An 18227-nucleotide genomic window follows, 5' to 3' on the forward strand; every position below is an offset into this window, starting at 1 on the left:
TCATAAGAGATGAGCATAAGTTACTGAGTTTTTATCAATAGTCCTCCTCTCTGATTTCCACAGAACTTAGCAGACACCTTTGGGGCTTAAAATGCTCTCAAATTTGGTTGAGTTAGTCACCTGGTTGGTAGGGTTTGCTGGATCAGGGACAAACTGTGCCTCAGCCGGTGTGACTCAGATCCACAATGTCCACTTCCTTCCTACTTAAAAACACAGTCTTTTCTTCCGACCTATTTTCCCGTCCAGGTCTGCAGATATACTTGCCTGAAAGAGATGTATCTGATTCCACTTGGTCCTGAAACAATGGCATTGATATTTACGCACAATTTTCCAGCAGATTACTGTCCTGGAGCCAAATCTGGCTTCTTCTCCCAATGCCACCTCTTTTTAAGAGGCCACTATAGCAATGGGACTTGTTACTACATAGCAGTTTGCATTAATTTATATAAAGAAACCACCAGAAGAGCATTTGCTCTTTTTCATCTTCCTTAGGCTTAGGGAAAGCAAAACTTGCTTTGAAAATGTTAAACTTGCAAACTCTTAATTTTAGATTTATGCACTGATAGTGAGGTTGGCTTAGCTGTGCACCAAAAAGAAGCTCCTTCCTGAATGAGCTGCCTAAACAGATGGATAAGGAACCTGACCAAATTATTCGTTCTGTCTTTCTTTTCAGGTGTGGCATTGTGTGAGAAACATGAGAAACTCCATGTCTACAGGATCTCAGCTGCCTAGCCACTCCATCCAATCCTTTTTGTTTCTCTGCAGCAAGTCGAACACTTGCATAGTGTTTGCTGAGTAGATGACCAGCGCCGTGTGCATACTGACACAGTGCCTGTGCCAACGGGACAGTGGAGAAGGTCGGATTCAGTGAAAACGCAAGACCAGCCCAGAAGAGGACTCAACTCTGGAAGGGACAGAAGTATAATGAGTTGAAAGAGATGACTACCTACCACCAGCTAGGAGATGCATAAAACAGCAGCACTTGTAAAAGAAGTGAGAATATAAAATGAAGATGGATTTGCTGATTTTTTAATAAATTCACTCAATTCAGCTTTAAGAAGAAGGAAGAAAGGACATAAAGTGACTGTCAAAGCTATGGAAACAGGGTCAGTTCACATTAGGAGAGTTAGCTGGCACCACTAAGGGAATAACAGCAACTAACCTGAAAATTCCATTATGAAAGTCATCACAACATCACCGGAAGCAATCAGCAATGCCCCAGGAGATGAAAACTCTGTTCATTAGCTTTATGGAGTGTCGTAACTCCAGAACAAAAATCTCCATAAAGAATAACCCTCCCAACCAGAACAGCTTCACAACCAGGCTCATCAGTGCTGCGTACCGTAGTCCTCCTGCACTGAGTTTATCTACTGTATGTGAGCCCCTTTCATCGTCTCCCCATCACTCTGCACCCTCCCACAGCCTCCCAGGCAAGCCAGCGGAGTTGGTCACCTTTCCCTCCACCCCAGGTAACTGCCCAGCCTAGCCCCCTCCACAGCTGCTGCTGCCAGCCCCTCCGCAGCCATTGCAGCTCGGAGGCTGCCCAAGCCCATGGGGCAATCATGAGTGAGCCTGCAGGGGGTAAGTGCTGCACTCCTCAAATCAGCCAGGGGGGTTAGAGGGGAAGTACCATCCAGCAGACACGTTAAAGTCAGGTGATCCAAATTATACTGCCATTTGATCTTGGGCAAAGCGCCTCACTGCTCTTCATCCCTACTCACCCTCCCTATCCTTACTGTGTGGTGTGTTTAAGCTGTAACCTCCTGGGAGAAGGGGCTGTCTCTTGCTAGATGCACAGACAGTCTCTGGCACTTATGGACCCCTGCAGTGGAGGGCATCCAGCTCACACTGGATTTTAAAAAACATTTTTGCCTCCTTAAATCTTGAAAGGTCCCAAATCTCTGTAGTACAGCTACCTTTTTCTTGACTAGCTTTTAACGCTGAAAATAAATTGGCCACAGGGGGGGCATCAGTTCTCCAACTGGCTTGATACTTCTGGGATTATTTCCAAGCGATTTGAGGCTTCCTGCTCTCAAAAGAGGAAGGTGCAGAAGTCTTGTTTCCGCACATCTGCCTCTTGGATGACAGCACCATTATCTTCCACACAAAACCATGGATCTATAATGTTCTGCCATTCCAGTGGTCTGCCCTGGCTGTGTAGCTTCTACATACCACAGACATAACAGAGCGCTATAGGGCTGTTTTTGCAAAATCACAAATGGCAATTAGGCTTCAGAAATCTTCCTGGTAGATGGATCAGGAGCAAGGCTTTACTTGGCCATCACTGGAAGGGAAACACAAAAGCTGGATGTCACACCTTCAATGTTTCACACCTCTCAGGATCTCTGGCCACCTCCACCTCTGCTCCCTTACCTGCCACACCTCTCCTTTACAACTAGCTGTTTTTGCAGCTCCTCCCTGAGCTGAACAACAGTGGCAACTGATGGCATTGCGGTCTGCTGCTCTGTGAGCCACTACCACAAACCTGCTCAGCACATTGGTGTGTACCACTAAATGCTGCCTGAGCCACCGTCACAGACACAGAGCTAATACCAGCCGCCACTACTGCTGCTGAAGGTGAGGATATCTGACAAAGAACACATCCCAACATAAAGTCTGTGTGGTTGCCAGAATAAGAGAAAGTAGCACTGTAAAATGACCCCTCAGAACTCAAGGGTCACCTCCAGTTCCCAACCTGTGAATCAGTGGTGTGTTGCTCATGAATACAGATTTATATATCTTACCTCTACAAAAACAGACTAGAAAAGTATGTAATTTGTAGAAGAGCTACATGAAGAAGGGCCCAAGCCTCTCTTGAAACATCCCCTGCACAAACTCTGAGTAAAAGATCATACCTTGAAAATGTCCCAAACAATGGCTAGGCTCCTAGCCAGACAAAAAAATGTGAAGAGAGGGGAGAGGGCGGGAAAAAGGTTTGGTTTTTTTTAAAATAATCAATCGAAAGAAGGAGGGAAAATCCTGGCCTTGATCAGACACATTAGAATTTGGGCTTGTGGGCCAGTTTTAGGGCTGCAAATGGTGCTGCAAATACCCAGTAGGCTAAGCTTCCTGACAGAGCATACGGACAAAATCAGCAGGGCTGGCTGAGTTCCTCCATAGTTGCTTGCTGGAGAGAAGCACAAGGTGCCAGCCTTCTGCAGTAAGGACAGTTTGTCAGCATACAGGTGCTCAGTACAGTGACAGCTCTGGAGTTCCCCAAGCTCATAGGCATGGCAGGCAAACAAAACAGCTACCTGGGAAAAGTACTACAGCACCCACACTCTCAGGAGTGCCTGTGTTCGACTGAAGACATCCACATGACTAGTAAATATAGCTGCTCACACATTGCGTATTAATGATCTAAGCAAGCTTTTGCTGGATACTACAGAAGCAGCATTCTCCCTTTGTTTGCCAGGCTACGTGGCCAGAAATACAAAAGCCGGTCTTGAATTTGCTTATAACTTCCGTCTTCGCTAGCTCCACTTACTGCTTGACGCTGCTTTGTAGCACAAACAGTGCTCACTTCTAGTCTACTAGCTGTTTTGCCTCAGTCTAAGGGGATACTGCCCCAAAAGGCACAGCTTCTTTTCAGATCCTTTTCTTTCACAGCACATGGAAAGGATCCAGTTTCATTTTATTTGTATTATAAAAAAGCAAGCAGCACGAACAGATAAGCTCATAGTAATAAATATACTATGAAGATAAGGAAGAAATATAGTGAAGAGTTAATCTGTGGAGCAACTTGGCCAGCCTGGGAGGACTGGGAGACCTCTGCAGGCTCCAGAGGACAGCCCTTTACTGCAATGAGGACTGACAAGGAGCAGCTGAAGTTGCTCACAGCATCCCATGTGCATTTGCTTAATCTATATTAAAGCCCTGGAAAGGGATGTCTCCACAGGCTGCAGCCACTATGACTCCTTCAACCACTGCAGTAACTTTTAGCCAACCTTAAAATACATTTTTCAGTCTCTTGTGGAGAATAATTACCAGTCCCAGATACACATACTTGCAACATCTACTTTCTCGCATTTGCTTTTCGCTTTTCAGCTCAGCTCACAGTAGCAGCAAACTCTATGGCAGACTCTCTTGTAAATGCAGAGGGAAGAAATACCATGACTACCTTCCAAAACCTGCGCAGCAGCTGAACAGAACAGGTTAAGGAAACGGGTTAAAAAGCACAGAAGTTCTCCTTTGTCAAAGAAGGTACCACTGCCTTTAAACGTCCCATGCAGAAAGGCTCTTGGAAGGCCCACAGCAAGCACTGACAAATGCCTTGCACCTTTGCAAAAAGCAGTAGAAAAAGTGTGGGCTCAGTGCCTTAGGGGTACTGACTGCTGCTGGGCTACAGGCAAGTAGTGGGAGAAGTTCTTCAGCCACTCCCACTAATCCATTTCCTTCTCTTGCTCAGTTCACCTCTGAGATCTCAGAGCTTGACCCTACTGAGTCTCTTCTGTAAAAAGCCATTTTGAAAAGACCTATGCTTCTGGTAGCACTGAGCCCAGCAATGGGACTTGTTCCTGTACCACGGAGAAATCAAGGGATAGATGGGCTATAAGACACCTGGCACTACTGCAGACAGTATAAAACCAAGAGTTTTCTTCACAGAACTCCGTCAATTTCTGTTTTTCTTAAGAGTGCTAATATCACCATACTTCACAAAACTACTTTATAGAGGTGAGATCGTCACAGTTATAACTCGCACCTACGAAGCGTTTAACATGAAATCATAATGACAAAGAGTATATCATAGTCTAACACAGTTTGTTCACTTTTTCTGTACAGAGAAAAACATCATTGGATTAACTGCACTTAAACAGTGTAAGTGCCTGCTGAGGGGCTGGGAAGAGTACAACTGAACTCCACTGCTACTACCAAAGCGGCACGCCTTGGGTACACATTGAGATGGGGTGACCGAATTCTCGACACAACTGAGCTTAAGGAATCCCATGGTTTAGAGCCATCTGTACGCAGAGCATGTTTCTTGTTTTTTCTCTTCCTCTTACGGTTGTATCACAGAAGGTTTTCTATCAAGCTGTTCTAGACACTGTTTTGAAGTCCTGCTGTAGACTTGACTCTGGATACAGTAAGGCCCTTTTAGGGCTTCCAGAGGGCTGGTGCATCTCCCTGAGGTCTGTCATCTCTAAGCAAAGTGGACTGGAACAGCTGAAGTGGGCCAGAGTCAAAGGAAGACAACCTTACAGACAGTCCAGCTTCTGAAAGCACAGATACTCTCACCCAGGATGAGGGAGAGACTGCAGTATGTGGTCCCTGTCTCTGGAAGCAATGGTGTTCCAGCATTGCAGTTCCTAATAAAATGTATTTGTTTGACAGAAAGGGAAGAAAAATCTACATCATTGTTCCCATTTTTCATTTTGCTTTCTTCTACAAACAGTTGTGTCACACTGCCTTGCATCTGTGTGTAAGGGAGAAGGGAATGTAATGTGCTTCACCCCAGACAGGTGTAATGCTTTAGGGTGCATCCCAACACACTGTTGCAGTTGCCTAAGCCCTGCACTGACAGAAGGGAGACCAGTTCGGCCTTGGACTCTGCTGCTCAGCACCAGCTGGACTGGTGACTTGCCTCTTGCAGGCTGGAGATCCAGTGGCAGTTTGAAATTACTCTTACTGAATAAGTACATGAACAAGTCTTTAAATACAGAATGGCTTACGTATTTCTTATTATAAACAGTATAAGCAACAGAATCTTCTTTTTCTGAGTGCTGCATGGGGAAATTGAGCCAAAAAGATTAAGCTTAAAACACTATCGGGGACCTGCATTGACCTTTAACGGCTAGATTTTAATGGTGTTTGTGTGGGCATATAAAGGTGTTACATGCTAAGTTAAACACATGAGATGCCCAGGGTACACCTGACAGAAACTCAGAGCTCTGTCTCCAGGCTTCTGGGTGTGTTCCTGTTCTGCATCCCTTCCACAGGAAGGACACAGAGCAGAGACTCCACTCTGCAGGAAGCAACACATCTCCCTAAACAAAAATACCAGCAAGTATACTTGCCTTTGTAAACCAAGAGCACCCTTCTTTGGTGCTCAGCAACTATGTCACAATATAACACAATAACCTACAAGTTTGTGTGTGTATATATGCACAGCAACCTACATATTACATATATTTATATATGAACACATCCACAAATACAATCATTTAGGCACCTGCTTTTCATGCTCCAAAATAGCTGACATATATGGAAAACCTAACCCAAAAGGCTTGGTTGAACCCTAACCAGGATATTTATTCAAAACATGTACCTCATACACATGCATGCTTTCACAACCGTCTGATTTTTAAATTCCTTTGTTAAGTCTTGCCTTTATTTAGATTATAAAACCTCTGTGGTACTAATTGCTTTTCTTTTGTGCAAGTGCCAGTCTGTTTCTGGCATCTACAAAATAAATCATGGAGATGGAGACACTGGTTGAGTGTTTCCAAAGCCCTGAGCACAACCTCTTCCAGTGCAGTGCTTGAGAAAGGAAAAGGAAAAAGTATCACTTGCTGAAATAGCGCTTCATATGGCTCACTGGAGACGCCTGCCTCCATCTGATAACAAGACTTCCTGTACCCGATACAAAGCTGGCAGAGATGCCTTCATATTGACAAGCACAAATTGCATGCTTGAGTTTTTGTTAATTGTTTACGGACTGAATAGCCAGCATTCCTTAAAGAAACAGAGCAGAGATCTCAGGCCTCACAGTAAAGCTTTGTATGCCCTCTTTTTAATGGCCACTCTTTAACTTTTATGAAAACTGCCTTTGTTTGGATTTGCCGTTCTCCCAATAGCTTTAGCATTCAAAGTTTTTTTAGTTTGGGAAAATCAGGTAAGGAAATGATCAGAAATACATAACAAATTATTTTTTCCTGAGTCAAACTGAACAAAATAGAAGCAAAAAGTAAAACAAGCTTAGTTTTTCAAACCATGAAAGGAGCAGAAGTCAAGATTGGTTTAAAAACTAATCCATAGGCTGGCAGACAGGCAGGCAGAGCTATATCAAAGACAACAGAGCCATGCTGTTTTCTATCATCTTAAGAGTTACCTCACAGTTTTTTTTTGGAGGTTCGGTTTGGTTTTTTTTAAACATGCAGCTCCTCTTTCAAGATAAATATTAAAAACAAATGGGAAGGTCCCCATATCAACAGAAACAATACTGCATCAGCACAAACCTGTGTTTCCTTGGATGTCCTCTCCTTTGGTTAACGCCAGGTACGAGAGCAAAGCACAGTTATTGTCCTGACCAGGCGCAGGGGGCTGCTGCAGAGAGGTGCCCGTGAAGACCACTCCCCAGTTTACATGGCTGACATCAGAGCGTGACCTGTTGTGTCCTGGCTTGAACGTGGAGGCTTCCTCATTCTGCACCAGGATGTCATTCACTGAGCGAGGCCTGTCTCTCCTGCGCTGGCAGACATTGAAGATGTTAAAAGCTGCAGTCTCCCCTTCCCCTGCCCAAGCAATGTTGTCAGCTGCTGTTCCCCTCTGCACCACACGCTGGTCTTTGGCAGGGAATGTTGTCTGCGCTTTGGTTTCCAAGAGGCCATTTTTGCAGCGATCCCAGATGAGGCTACTTTTGGCTAAGGAGGCAACATTCCTTAGATTCCTGCTCTCTGTTATCTGATCAAATACCTCATGCCCAACCAGTTCGGGGACGTCCTGTACACCGTACACCTCAGAGGGCTGCACAATCTTTTCAAGCTTAGTATCAAAACTATTGAAAAAGTCTTCAGTCACTTCCAAGGCAGGGCTAATGTCATCAACTTCAAGAGCTTCCATATCCTGTGCTGCCGGTGGGCCCGAGGCGTTGTGATGTGTTAAGAAGATACCACATCAATATCCAGGGAAAGAGCTGCTTCATATCTGTCCCTGGCACATCATTAACTTAGAGGTGGTGGGGCAGATACATTCACCAACCACAATCCTTAGTGGTCGAAAGGAACGAAATCAATCCACCTTCAGATGGGAGACTTAATATCGACTGATCAAATGCGCTACCATCCCTCTATGAAATAAGCTCATAGTGATGGAGAGTACCTGTAAAGCAAAGTAAAACATCATGTTAGTAGGGACCTTTTCCCAGATAAATATGTTTAATCACATCACTCCTTTCACAGTTACATTCTCCTTGATTTTACTTTCTCCTTCATTTGGCATCAACATTATTGCGTATGAAGAACCCTCTGGGGGTTTCTGTTGTTCACTCTGTGAACTCTGTGTGTTCCATATTCTCTACCATCAGAAAATCTGCAGATCTTTCTTTCCAAGCAGCTGACTCACTGAGCAAAACGTAAGAAACAACAAACAGGGGTTTAAGGCTGGAACTACTGAAGAGCTGTATTGATTCACTTGAGCTCACGCTGGTGAGGAGGAAGGAAGAGGGGTTTCTATTCCCTGGGGTCCAATAAGGGGCTGTCCTGTTGCTGACTTGTGTCATGCCAAGCCTGTTGCCTTCCAACCTCTCCCTCTTAAGTGCTGTCCACAGTGCTGCCATGCTTGAGGGAAATGCATGGCAGGTATGCTTAAATGGGGAAAATCAGGCAAATGTGTGCAAGCTCTTGGGACCTGGAGACTGGGCATTTGTGCTAGCAGGAGAAAGCTCTCATGGCTGCTAGGAGAAATCACAGCACCTAGAGCCTGTACATGCACAACAGCCCAAAGTCAGAGAGATCTACATCCCAGTTTTGACCACAGCAGCTCAAGTCCTAGAAGCAGCAAAGCTGCAGTAGCTCAGAGCTCTGCCTAGATTAATACACTTTAACGGAACTAATTAGCCTGGGCAGGGCTGATAATTAGCAGCTCATTAGCTTGTGAATACTGCTGAAGTGCTATCAAGACCCATGAAGATTTACACGTAGGAGGAAAAAAACATCTATTAAACAGCATCAAACACAAAGAATACCTCTATTTAAGGTTCTTTTTAAACCCAGAACAGTCTATTTGCCTTACCCTAATTTATATTAGTAAAGTAGTCTAACTAGGCACTCTTTCCTACGGCCAGCTGGAGGGAGGAAGGAGGCCAGCAGCCCCCCAAGAAGGGGGCACAGACTCCTGTAGCACAAACCAACCCCCTCTGCAATCACCCACTGGCTTCCTCCCACACCTGCTTTTGTTGTGGCCAGCCATAGCACAGCTGTGTTTGAAAGCAGCAGCTTACCCTCCCTCCTAACAGATCAGCAGTTCAGACCATGATCTCTGCAAATGCACTCCAAGTAAATTATTCTAAGAAGTAATAAATTATTATGCACGTAACTCTGGAAACTTAAACCCTTTACACTGGGATCTTTCTCCCCTTATCTCTTTGCAAGGATTCACTTCACTAGCCTCACAGCGAACCAGGACTAGGATCAGCTTCAATAAGTAACTGTAGAGTAAGACACTGAAAGCAGAGTCAGAACTGCAACCAGAGGGCTGAACAAAACAGATCTGGAGTGTTTTCAAATGAGAACAATATGGAGCAAAGCTGTCCAACTGTGCCAGTTGACAGGAGTGGGAAATAAAGTCATCCTTGGTACATCTGCATTGTCAGCTTAATACAGCATAGAGTTCCCTCTTCAAGCTCATTCCTGCCAGCAATCTCAAAACAGCAATCTGCTCCCTGGTACCTTAGAGCCTGGGAGCTCAGCAACAGACTAAGAGACATGGTGTGGTGCAACCTGTCCACTTATTCCCCATCCTCCTACAGCATGTCTTTAAAGCAAGAATGGTATTTTGAAGTTGCAAAACTGCAACAGGCATTCCTTAAGCAAAACCAGCACTAACGTAATCATACACCAACAGTGAAAGCTACAGGCTGGCCGCTTCACATCGGCTGGTAGAGAGAGCAAGGCTGTATTCAACTCAAGAGAGTGGAGCAGCAATCACTCTAGAAGGGCTTGTGACATGCCACTGAAGCATTTCAGTGCCAGCAGATGCAATGTTGCTCTGTTATTTACTTCAAATCATTAGGAAAGGCAGAAAGGGGGGAAAATTGACACTTACATTTAACAAGTCCATTTTTAAGTGCTGGGGGCTTCATGTGGCTGCACGTTTCTCTGGATCCTGTGAGACTGGAGTTATCCAGTGTCGTGCAGCCCAGTGTGGTGTTGCCGAACTACAAACTGACCTCACATTCAGTAAGATGCTGAATCATGAGGTCATGAGAAGATGACAGGCCTCTGCATCACACGGTTCACAAATTGCAGCACTCATATCTTCCAACCTAGTCTGTTCGTCCTGCTCAATAAAGATGTGAAAGGTGACGTCAATGGTGGCGAGTTCATCCCTTCCTACACCACCAAGAACCTCTTTAGATCAAAGAAAGAGTTGTATCAGTAATTCCCGCTAGCACTGGGATTCTGCAATCACGTATCCTCTGTAAGCACAATTTGGCATTTTCTGACAGCGGTACTCAACAAAAATTTAATACAGGCACAGATTTGGTGCCAAATGAAAGCAAATTTTGATACAGCAGCGAACAGCTCCATCACAGTCTCCTCCAGGAGGGAAACCAGTGGAAATCACTTCCACCACAAGAGGGGAAAAAAAAGCCAACAATAGGATAGGATGAACTCCTTTTAAATAACTATAAACGTATTGCTTTACGTATTGTTTCTTGGAAACACCTGAAATTTTCCAAAGACATTCAGCCTAAGGCAGTGAATAGAAAAGGAAGACACAAGTATCAGCCGAAACTATTAAAGGCTGCCAACGATATAGGCAACTGTAAGCAGGGATTCATTAGGGGAAGCAGAAACCTAACAGCTCATCCAGGCCTCTGGGAACCAGCTTTACCAAAAAAAAAAAAAAAAAAAAAAAAAAAAAGGTGAAGGAACATGGTGCACCATACTTAGCAAAAAACTGCTGGACAGGGATTGCAGCAGCTGAAAAACATGCTTTTCTGTATGTCTGTCTAGCACAGATACAGCTTTTGTCCATGAACCTGCAGCAGTCAGATAATTAATGTGCACTTACAACATGAGTAAAGTCTTTACTATCACAAGTTTATAGTGGCCACATTACTCAACTGGCTGAGGTAAACAGCAAGGATTGCTGGTCTTGCCACGTGAGACACAGAAGTTCAGTTTAGTCAAGATTACTTCCCTTAGAGAAGCCACAAGGACTTAAACTAGATGACAGCACAGTCTGACAGCAGAGAAAAAACATGGACGATAAATGGCAAGGAACATACACCAGAAGAGACCAGTTAACTTCCCAATGTGCTTTTCTGGATCCCTATGGGCCAGGGAAAATACCCAAGGATCGCATGGCAATAACTGAAAAGGACGGAAGAGGCCAGGGTAGAACGCAATCTTACAGGTAATACACACCACCACAACAGGCGCTCACTGCGTACCCTCAGCTTACACATTATGTTCAGGACTGTTCATTCTAGCTCAGGCAGCAGAGAAAGCTAGAGCCAGTATGTGTTTAGGAACGAGTAACTGAAGAGATCCATTTAGCCCACCAATCCATATGAAAAGTATATATAAAAGAAGCACCTTTCAGTTTATTTTCCTAAGGAAAAAGGGTTTGTGCCACCATCCTACCCATCTGCCAGTTAATTCTCCTTCCCTCTCTTTAACTGTAAAGGTAACTTCAACTAGGTGTGACAGAGTAGTATTGTCCTTAAAGATGCAGTTCTTACACTACTGTTCAACACTGGAGAGGAAACAGACCCAACCTCACCCTCCTGCTAATGGAGAAGCAGGCAAAACTTGTTCCCTTATCCTTTCTAGAAGGCCAGTGCCACCACACAGGTCTCTCCAAATTAGCCACAGCACAAGTGTTTAGTGTGAGATGGATCTGAAAACACTGGGGACCAGAGGGAGAAAGCAGGAAGGAGGAACAGGAGGTATCACACAACTTGATAAACTGTCTTGTTGGTTTTGGCGCTCACAGGACCTCCTCTTCAGTGAACAGATCATAGAGATGTATAAAACAATGAGTGATATACAACAGATTAATAAGGACTTCCCCTTTTCTCTTGTATTTGGAGAAAGAATTAGAAAGGAACAATCAATGACGTTCACAAGCAATGTGTTCAGGAGGAAATGCATAGATGAGAGGAGCTCCTAGCCAGCAAAATATATCAAAAGGTGGGTAATATTTTTACAAGTCCCCCAAGTCTTATTGATTCCTAATGACTCTTAGGCTCAAATTCCTGGCAAAGATTTGGGTGTTTCTGAGAATTTTATCTCAGGAGCACAAGAGGGGTTTTACAAGTTACCTGTATGCAGATAGAGAGCTGGGGTGCCTCAGCCACTGGAGAGCTTGCCCTGTGCTCTTCGCAGCACCCTGGAACCTGCCATTGGAACCAGCTCTGCTTATCTTGTGCTGCATTGCAACTGTGGGCTGAAACGCCTACGCCAACAAGGAAAATAGAAGGAAACATTCTTTCAATGGGGTAGCAATTTGGTAGCAGCGCAAACTCAAACAGTCCCAGGGACAACTACAGTCCAGCTTATGGGCGGTGACAAGCCTGGTCTGAACAACAGGTCAGCTGAAGAAAAGATGGATCTACAGCGCCCTTGAATACAATCCACTGGGGCTGGAGCAGCTGGTACCTAATGAGCTCTTCTGCCTGCTAGTCTGAGCAATCTCAGCCTGTGACCTGAATGTCTTCCAGCGGCACTGTCATAGTTCAGCTCCGATCAGGACCAGACTACGCAGTCTCTCTCTCTCACTCCCCCCCACCCTCCAGTGGGACGGAAGGGAGAATTGGTAAACAAAAAAAAACCCAGCAAAAACATGTGGGTTGAGATTGAACAAAAAGTAAATTTAACAGCAATAACAGAAGAAAACAAAACAGTGATGGAATACAAATACAGTATAATGGCTTACAACAAATCTCCCCACCTAGTTTCTTCCAAGTAACAGAAAGCTCCCCTCAGCACCCTCCTCACTTACCTACTGAGCATCATGTCAGATGGAATGGAATAGCCTTTGGCTAATTTGGGTAAATTAACCCCAGCTGTTAGCTAATTAGTTAATTATCCCAGCTGGGTGCCCCAGCCATAGGGGCTACCAGCTCCAGTTCTCCACCCAGCTCAGGTGAATATTAACTCTATCCTAGCCAGAACCAGGACAGGCACCTTGAACAATCACAGCCTAAAAGTTTTGCTGCTCCAAGGATTTCTGACTAGCTCCATGGGTCGCATCAGCCAAGTATTGCTCAGAATCTAAATAGGATACTCTTAGGTCAACGACAGCCCCTGAAAAATAGGTTCTGCTGTGTAGAATCCCTGAAAAAAAGCTATGACACTGAAGACTTAGGTGCTACCTCTCAGTTAAGAGGTTGAGCTGTGTTTGTCAGGTGGGCACACTTGAATGGGTAGAAAAGAGAATGAGGATGCACAGATGGCCGTCACACATACTCTTTACCATTGCCTATCCACTTCTATACATCACTGGCACAGAATGCTCACAGAAAAAGTTGCAGAACTGACAGCAGCAGCACAGTGCAAGGTACTGCGCAGTGCCCTCTTTCCAGCATCCCCCTGCTGTAACTAGATGGCAGATGATGCTTTATTTATTTACAGTATAGCAAGGCGTACTCAGCAAATATTCTCAATCTTGTTCTGACCAGAAGCTCTTTCAAAGCATGATGGCGCCTAGGTCTCTCTCCCAGCCAGAAGCCCTCTTTCTCTTAGCTGTACAGGAAGCACAGTATTCTAGCTGCTGTGCTTGAAGCCTCAGCACACAACATCCCCAGTCAGGTCCTCCAAGCTGCGTGCCATCCATATGTAACCAAAGAGCAGTCTTGGTTCAAAACATTCATACTTTTAGCAGTTGCGAATCCCATGCATACAATGGCCAGTTCTCTGAGCAGCGATTGAAAGCTGCACTCCTGCTTGCCTCTCCTACTCAATTTGGAGAGGCAACTGGTAACTAGGAATTTCATAATTGATGATTGCAGGGAGTAAGTATCAGCTGGGACACTGTCCCTGTGCAAACTGTCACTTTTTTTTTTTTTGTATCCTGGCTGTATTTCGTTCCCTTAGCACACAACAAGCCTTCTCCCCAAGTCATTCCAAAACCCCAGATGACTACTGCTGTGTACACCAACTGAGAAACACAGCACATAAGCTTGTTAGATTAAGCATTTAAATGTCTGGATGAAATTTACAGTGCCTCACAAAGAAGATAAAACTACAAGAAACTTTTCATATGGAACACAGGATCACAGTTTCAAAGAGGTTGCCATAGGATAGTCAATGGTTGGTTCAACATGGCCTGGATAATCACCTTTAGATCACATTTTTAAAGCCCCTCTTCAAAGCCTCTTTCCCCAGCACACTACTGAGAAATTAATTGCTTAAAATTTTCAGACAATCCCAAATTTAAAGCGTCTGACATAAATATCTTCTGACTGATAGTCCTGCACAACACCACTGACAAAATTCAGGAAAAGCACACAAAAACTGGAGAAAGAGGCTTTCTGGTCGGGAATGCTTGGCAACAGGGCCAGGCACTAGTGAGGATAACTGAATGTAAGCATAACCACATCCACCTTGCAAATCCACCTGTTTCCTATAGTCTCATTGCCCTTAAGGATGAAACTGACTGCCAACATTTATCAGTGAAGAAGAGCTCCCACATCCTGTCTGCTAGATCTAGAGACAGGCAAAGAGCAGGAACAACTGCAATTAACTTGGTACCTGATCTCAGTCAAGCTAAAATACAGCAGTGATCTCTTCCACACTACAGAAAACAAAAGGAAGAAAAAAAAAAACAAAAACCAACCAGAAAAGATGAAATTAAGAAATAGGAGAAACCAGGGAGGAAGCCAAATGCTATATTCTGTGAGGGGAAGCAGACCCTTAGCAAGGATACATGAGTGTCACTCTGTGAAAGCATAGATTTTTCCCCAGCTGCTGATGTGACCCAGTGCCTTTAACAGGAAAGCTCCCCAGGCATCCTCCCCGCAGGAGGAACTAACACATCATAGCTACAAAACAGCTCATCCAGTGATGAGCACACAGTAATGAATAGTAAACAGTGCTTATAGTATACATTATCTTTAATTTTAACTGCACTTCTGAAACAGTAATTAAAATGCAAGAAACTCTAAGCTGAAAAGCACACAACAGCCTGCTGCACCAGAACAAAGTGGGTCCAGAGGGTGAGGAGGACCCAGCAGTGGAGGAAGACAGACCACAGAAAGCTTTTTTTCTCCAGAGACTGACTGCTCTACAGCTCTCCTTAGATCTTTATCACTGACTCCTTTGCCTTGCAGCCATCTGACACACATCCCTCACGGCTGGGGAGTACCACCAAGTAATGAGGGGCTGTATCACTTCCCGTGGATGAGTAACCACTTGAAACCTCAGTAGCTGGACTGGGACTCCGGAAAGGATGCGGGACTCTTGGCAAGGAAAGGAACAGAAAGCAAAGCAGAATGACCAGCGGAGGTTAGCTGATGGTGACGCACAGCCCAGGCTGCAGGTCAGCCAAACTGATCAGCATGTGGGCACCTTCACAGGTTATATCGGACTAAAATCCAGACTGCCTCCTTGCACATGCTGCCTGTTGGGTGGCTGACCTCGCAGGGAAGGGTGTCGGGCGTAGGGAACAGAGGCTCTCCCGAGTTCTAGGACATTCTACCCCTGGAGAATGTCTGCATGCAAACAACTCAAACCCACACTTCAAGCACAAAATCCATGTGGACAAATGGAATGAAACAGTGCAGTGATTCAGCCTGAGGCACGGATGTGTGGTCTTCAGCATACCTGTAGTCCCAAATAACAACCCAAGGGAGGGTGAATTTCCACAGGAACATGAGAGACATTTCTTCCCTGGGATCATGGCATGGTCATAATAAAATATACTTGACCTTCAAATCTGTCCAGCACACAGCTTTCTGAGAAGCCACGATCTGTGACTGCACCCAACTTCTCTCTCTAACTGTGGTACCCAAGGAGCTCAGCTGGGAGAGTACAAGCCTTTCTACACCGAGACCTGAATTACCCATAACTATTAGTGGTTGAACACTGACACTGATGGAAATACAGTGTTTAACAACAAACTCATTTCAAACCTTCTCTTCTCTTTCAAACAGCCAGGACCACGGTGGTTTGGCACATTAATTATCAGAGGAAGAGAGGCACGGGAAGGAAAGGAAGCAATGATCCAAATAATGCTGAAGTTCGGCAAATTACCAGAGCAACCCAAACCCTCAGGTGCTGGCAGCCCTGCCACAACAGCTAACGCTGCGGGCTGGTTGTAACCACATGTACCGCCACAGAGTCGTGTGACTACTCAGCACAAACGTTTCCTGTTTTCTAAACCAAACTACAACTTTACTACCCAAAATCTCAGCAGAAGCCAAATAAAAACCTGAAAACATTTGATGAAATTTAAATGTTAACACATAACGTGACTTCAGTTTGATAAGGTTCTGCAGGAGTGAAGTATCAAGCTAATGTAGACTGATGAGATCCTTCATGGCACTACATAGTGCCCTATTTCACATTTTAGATTTCTGCTTTTTTTAAACCGCAAATTTAATTCACTAATTTGGATAAACAAGGCTTGAAAGCAGCAAGATTAAAAAGACTGTTGCTAAAGGTGTATGGGCATTGGTTCTACTAAGATTCAGATGCCTTCTTATATTTACATATTGTAATTTTTTTGTAGACATTTAGTGCGTTCATGTAGTGGCTAAAATTAGATTTGTCTGTAAATCTTTGCAGGATCAGGGCCTTAAGTGCGTATTTGCAGAACAGAAAACAGATCAGGAGCAGGCCATGGTTCCCTACACAAACTTGATCTCAACTTTCTTCTCTTATCTTACCTTGCAGTGCCAGTGATCCTAGCATTTCTGCGGATACTCCAGCTAGCACGCATTCCCACACAACAGACACTCTCCTGTCAGGCCTATTTGATTCCAGAAGGTCCAATTCCACTGGCTGCGTGTGGGTGCTTGCTCCGTAAATGAAGCAATCTTACCACAATGTAAGAAGACCACGGCATTATGTCATACTCTGGGCTACTAAATCGGAGCGCTGCCTGCGCACTGTGCCTACACACACTGGAATTCGGTTCCACCGAGGGGGAGCAGCCCGAATTCCTGCTGAGTTCGTGAGCGGCTATGGGTGGGGAAAACCAAAGGACGGGCCGGGACCTTTCTCTGCGCACGGGGCACATGACTGCAGCCGTGTTTGTGCTGCGAGTGCAAGCACGGCCGCGCCCGGGCCCTCGCACGCCCAGGCGGGCAGCACGGCGAAGGCTGGGGGCAGCCCGGCCCGGCTCGGCTGCCCGGGGAACCTTGCAGACCCTTCAAGCCCCGCACCGACCGAAGGGAGTATTTACCTGCCGCCGGGGGCCGCGCTCCGCCCGTGCTCCGAGGACGGCTCCCCCGGCGCGGCCCGGCGCGGAGCCGCCGGCGCGCAGGCACGGCCCGGCACGGCCCGGCCCCTCCTTGCCGCCGCGCTGCTGCCGGGCGACGGGGCCGCGTCCTGCCGCAAAGCCCTCCCGGCCGGCGCGGGAAACGGCTCCGCGGCACCAAGGTTCCTGCCGCCGTCGTCGCCGCCCGCCCAGCCGGGAGCCCCCGCGCTGGGGGAGGCGCTGGCAGCGGGGCCCGGGTGGCGCGGCGGGTCCCCCTCCGGCCTTGCCAACGCTGGTGACGGCAGGAGAGCGGCCCGGCCGTCACGGCTGTCCCGGGAACCTGCCAGCTTCCTGCTTCCCCTTGAAAAAATGATATCAGAAAAACCTTCAGGTTTTCCTGTACAAGCACAAGGGGTAAAGCTGCAGCTTTCCACGTGTAAAGCTGCTGAGATTCTCAGGGAGCTGCTACTTGATCTCAGGAGAGATGGGAAATGCAGAACACTAAGCAGATTTTTAGCAATCCCCAGTGCAAGCACACTTACCCAGGCATGAAGGCTGCAGGGACCAGCACGGTGCAAATTCACATCGCCACCGGGCAGCAAAAAGATCTCTGGTGCAACCTGTTACCCAAAGAAAACAAAAACTTGAAAGACCATTACAAATCACTTATTTCACTGGTATGTCGCATGGCACCCCACCCAGAAATACACATTCTGTAAAAATAACCTTATGGTGAGAAATACCCGTGTGCAGATTAGGGATGTACCTCATCTTTGATGTCCAGTGTATGCAGACCAATTCCAAGCAGCATGGTGTAGACGTCCAAAATCCCGGGCGCTGTGCTGCCTCACCGGCCGTGCATCCCAGGGGAGCGAGCGGTGCTGCACCGAGCAGCAGAGACAAGGTCAGTGCTGAAATGT

At 45.9% G+C, this 18227-nt stretch overlaps 1 protein-coding gene across 4 annotated transcripts in view; it reads right to left on the reverse strand.

The window, feature by feature from the left end:
* Positions 1-17412, reverse strand: part of PLEKHM3 (pleckstrin homology domain containing M3) — an 87697-nt gene extending 70285 nt beyond the window's left edge. For 2 of the 4 annotated variants that reach the window (XM_086750765.1, XM_086750768.1), the window contains exons 1-2: positions 17293-17412; positions 7176-8037 (exon numbers count right to left, since the gene is read on the reverse strand). In XM_086750765.1, coding sequence (XP_086606891.1) covers positions 7176-7779 — 604 coding nt within the window. In that variant the 5' untranslated portion in view covers positions 7780-8037; positions 17293-17412. Of the gene's footprint in view, positions 1-7175; positions 8038-9981; positions 10216-16774; positions 16797-17292 lie in introns of those variants that run through there. The other 2 variants (XM_086750766.1, XM_086750767.1) reach the window with 2 other exon arrangements.
* Between the last annotated feature and the right edge of the window lie 815 nt (positions 17413-18227).

Source organism: Chlamydotis macqueenii, chromosome 6 (genome assembly GCF_036417535.1).
Source record: "Chlamydotis macqueenii isolate bChlMac1 chromosome 6, bChlMac1.mat, whole genome shotgun sequence".
NCBI classification, from domain to species: Eukaryota; Metazoa; Chordata; class Aves; order Otidiformes; family Otididae; genus Chlamydotis; species Chlamydotis macqueenii.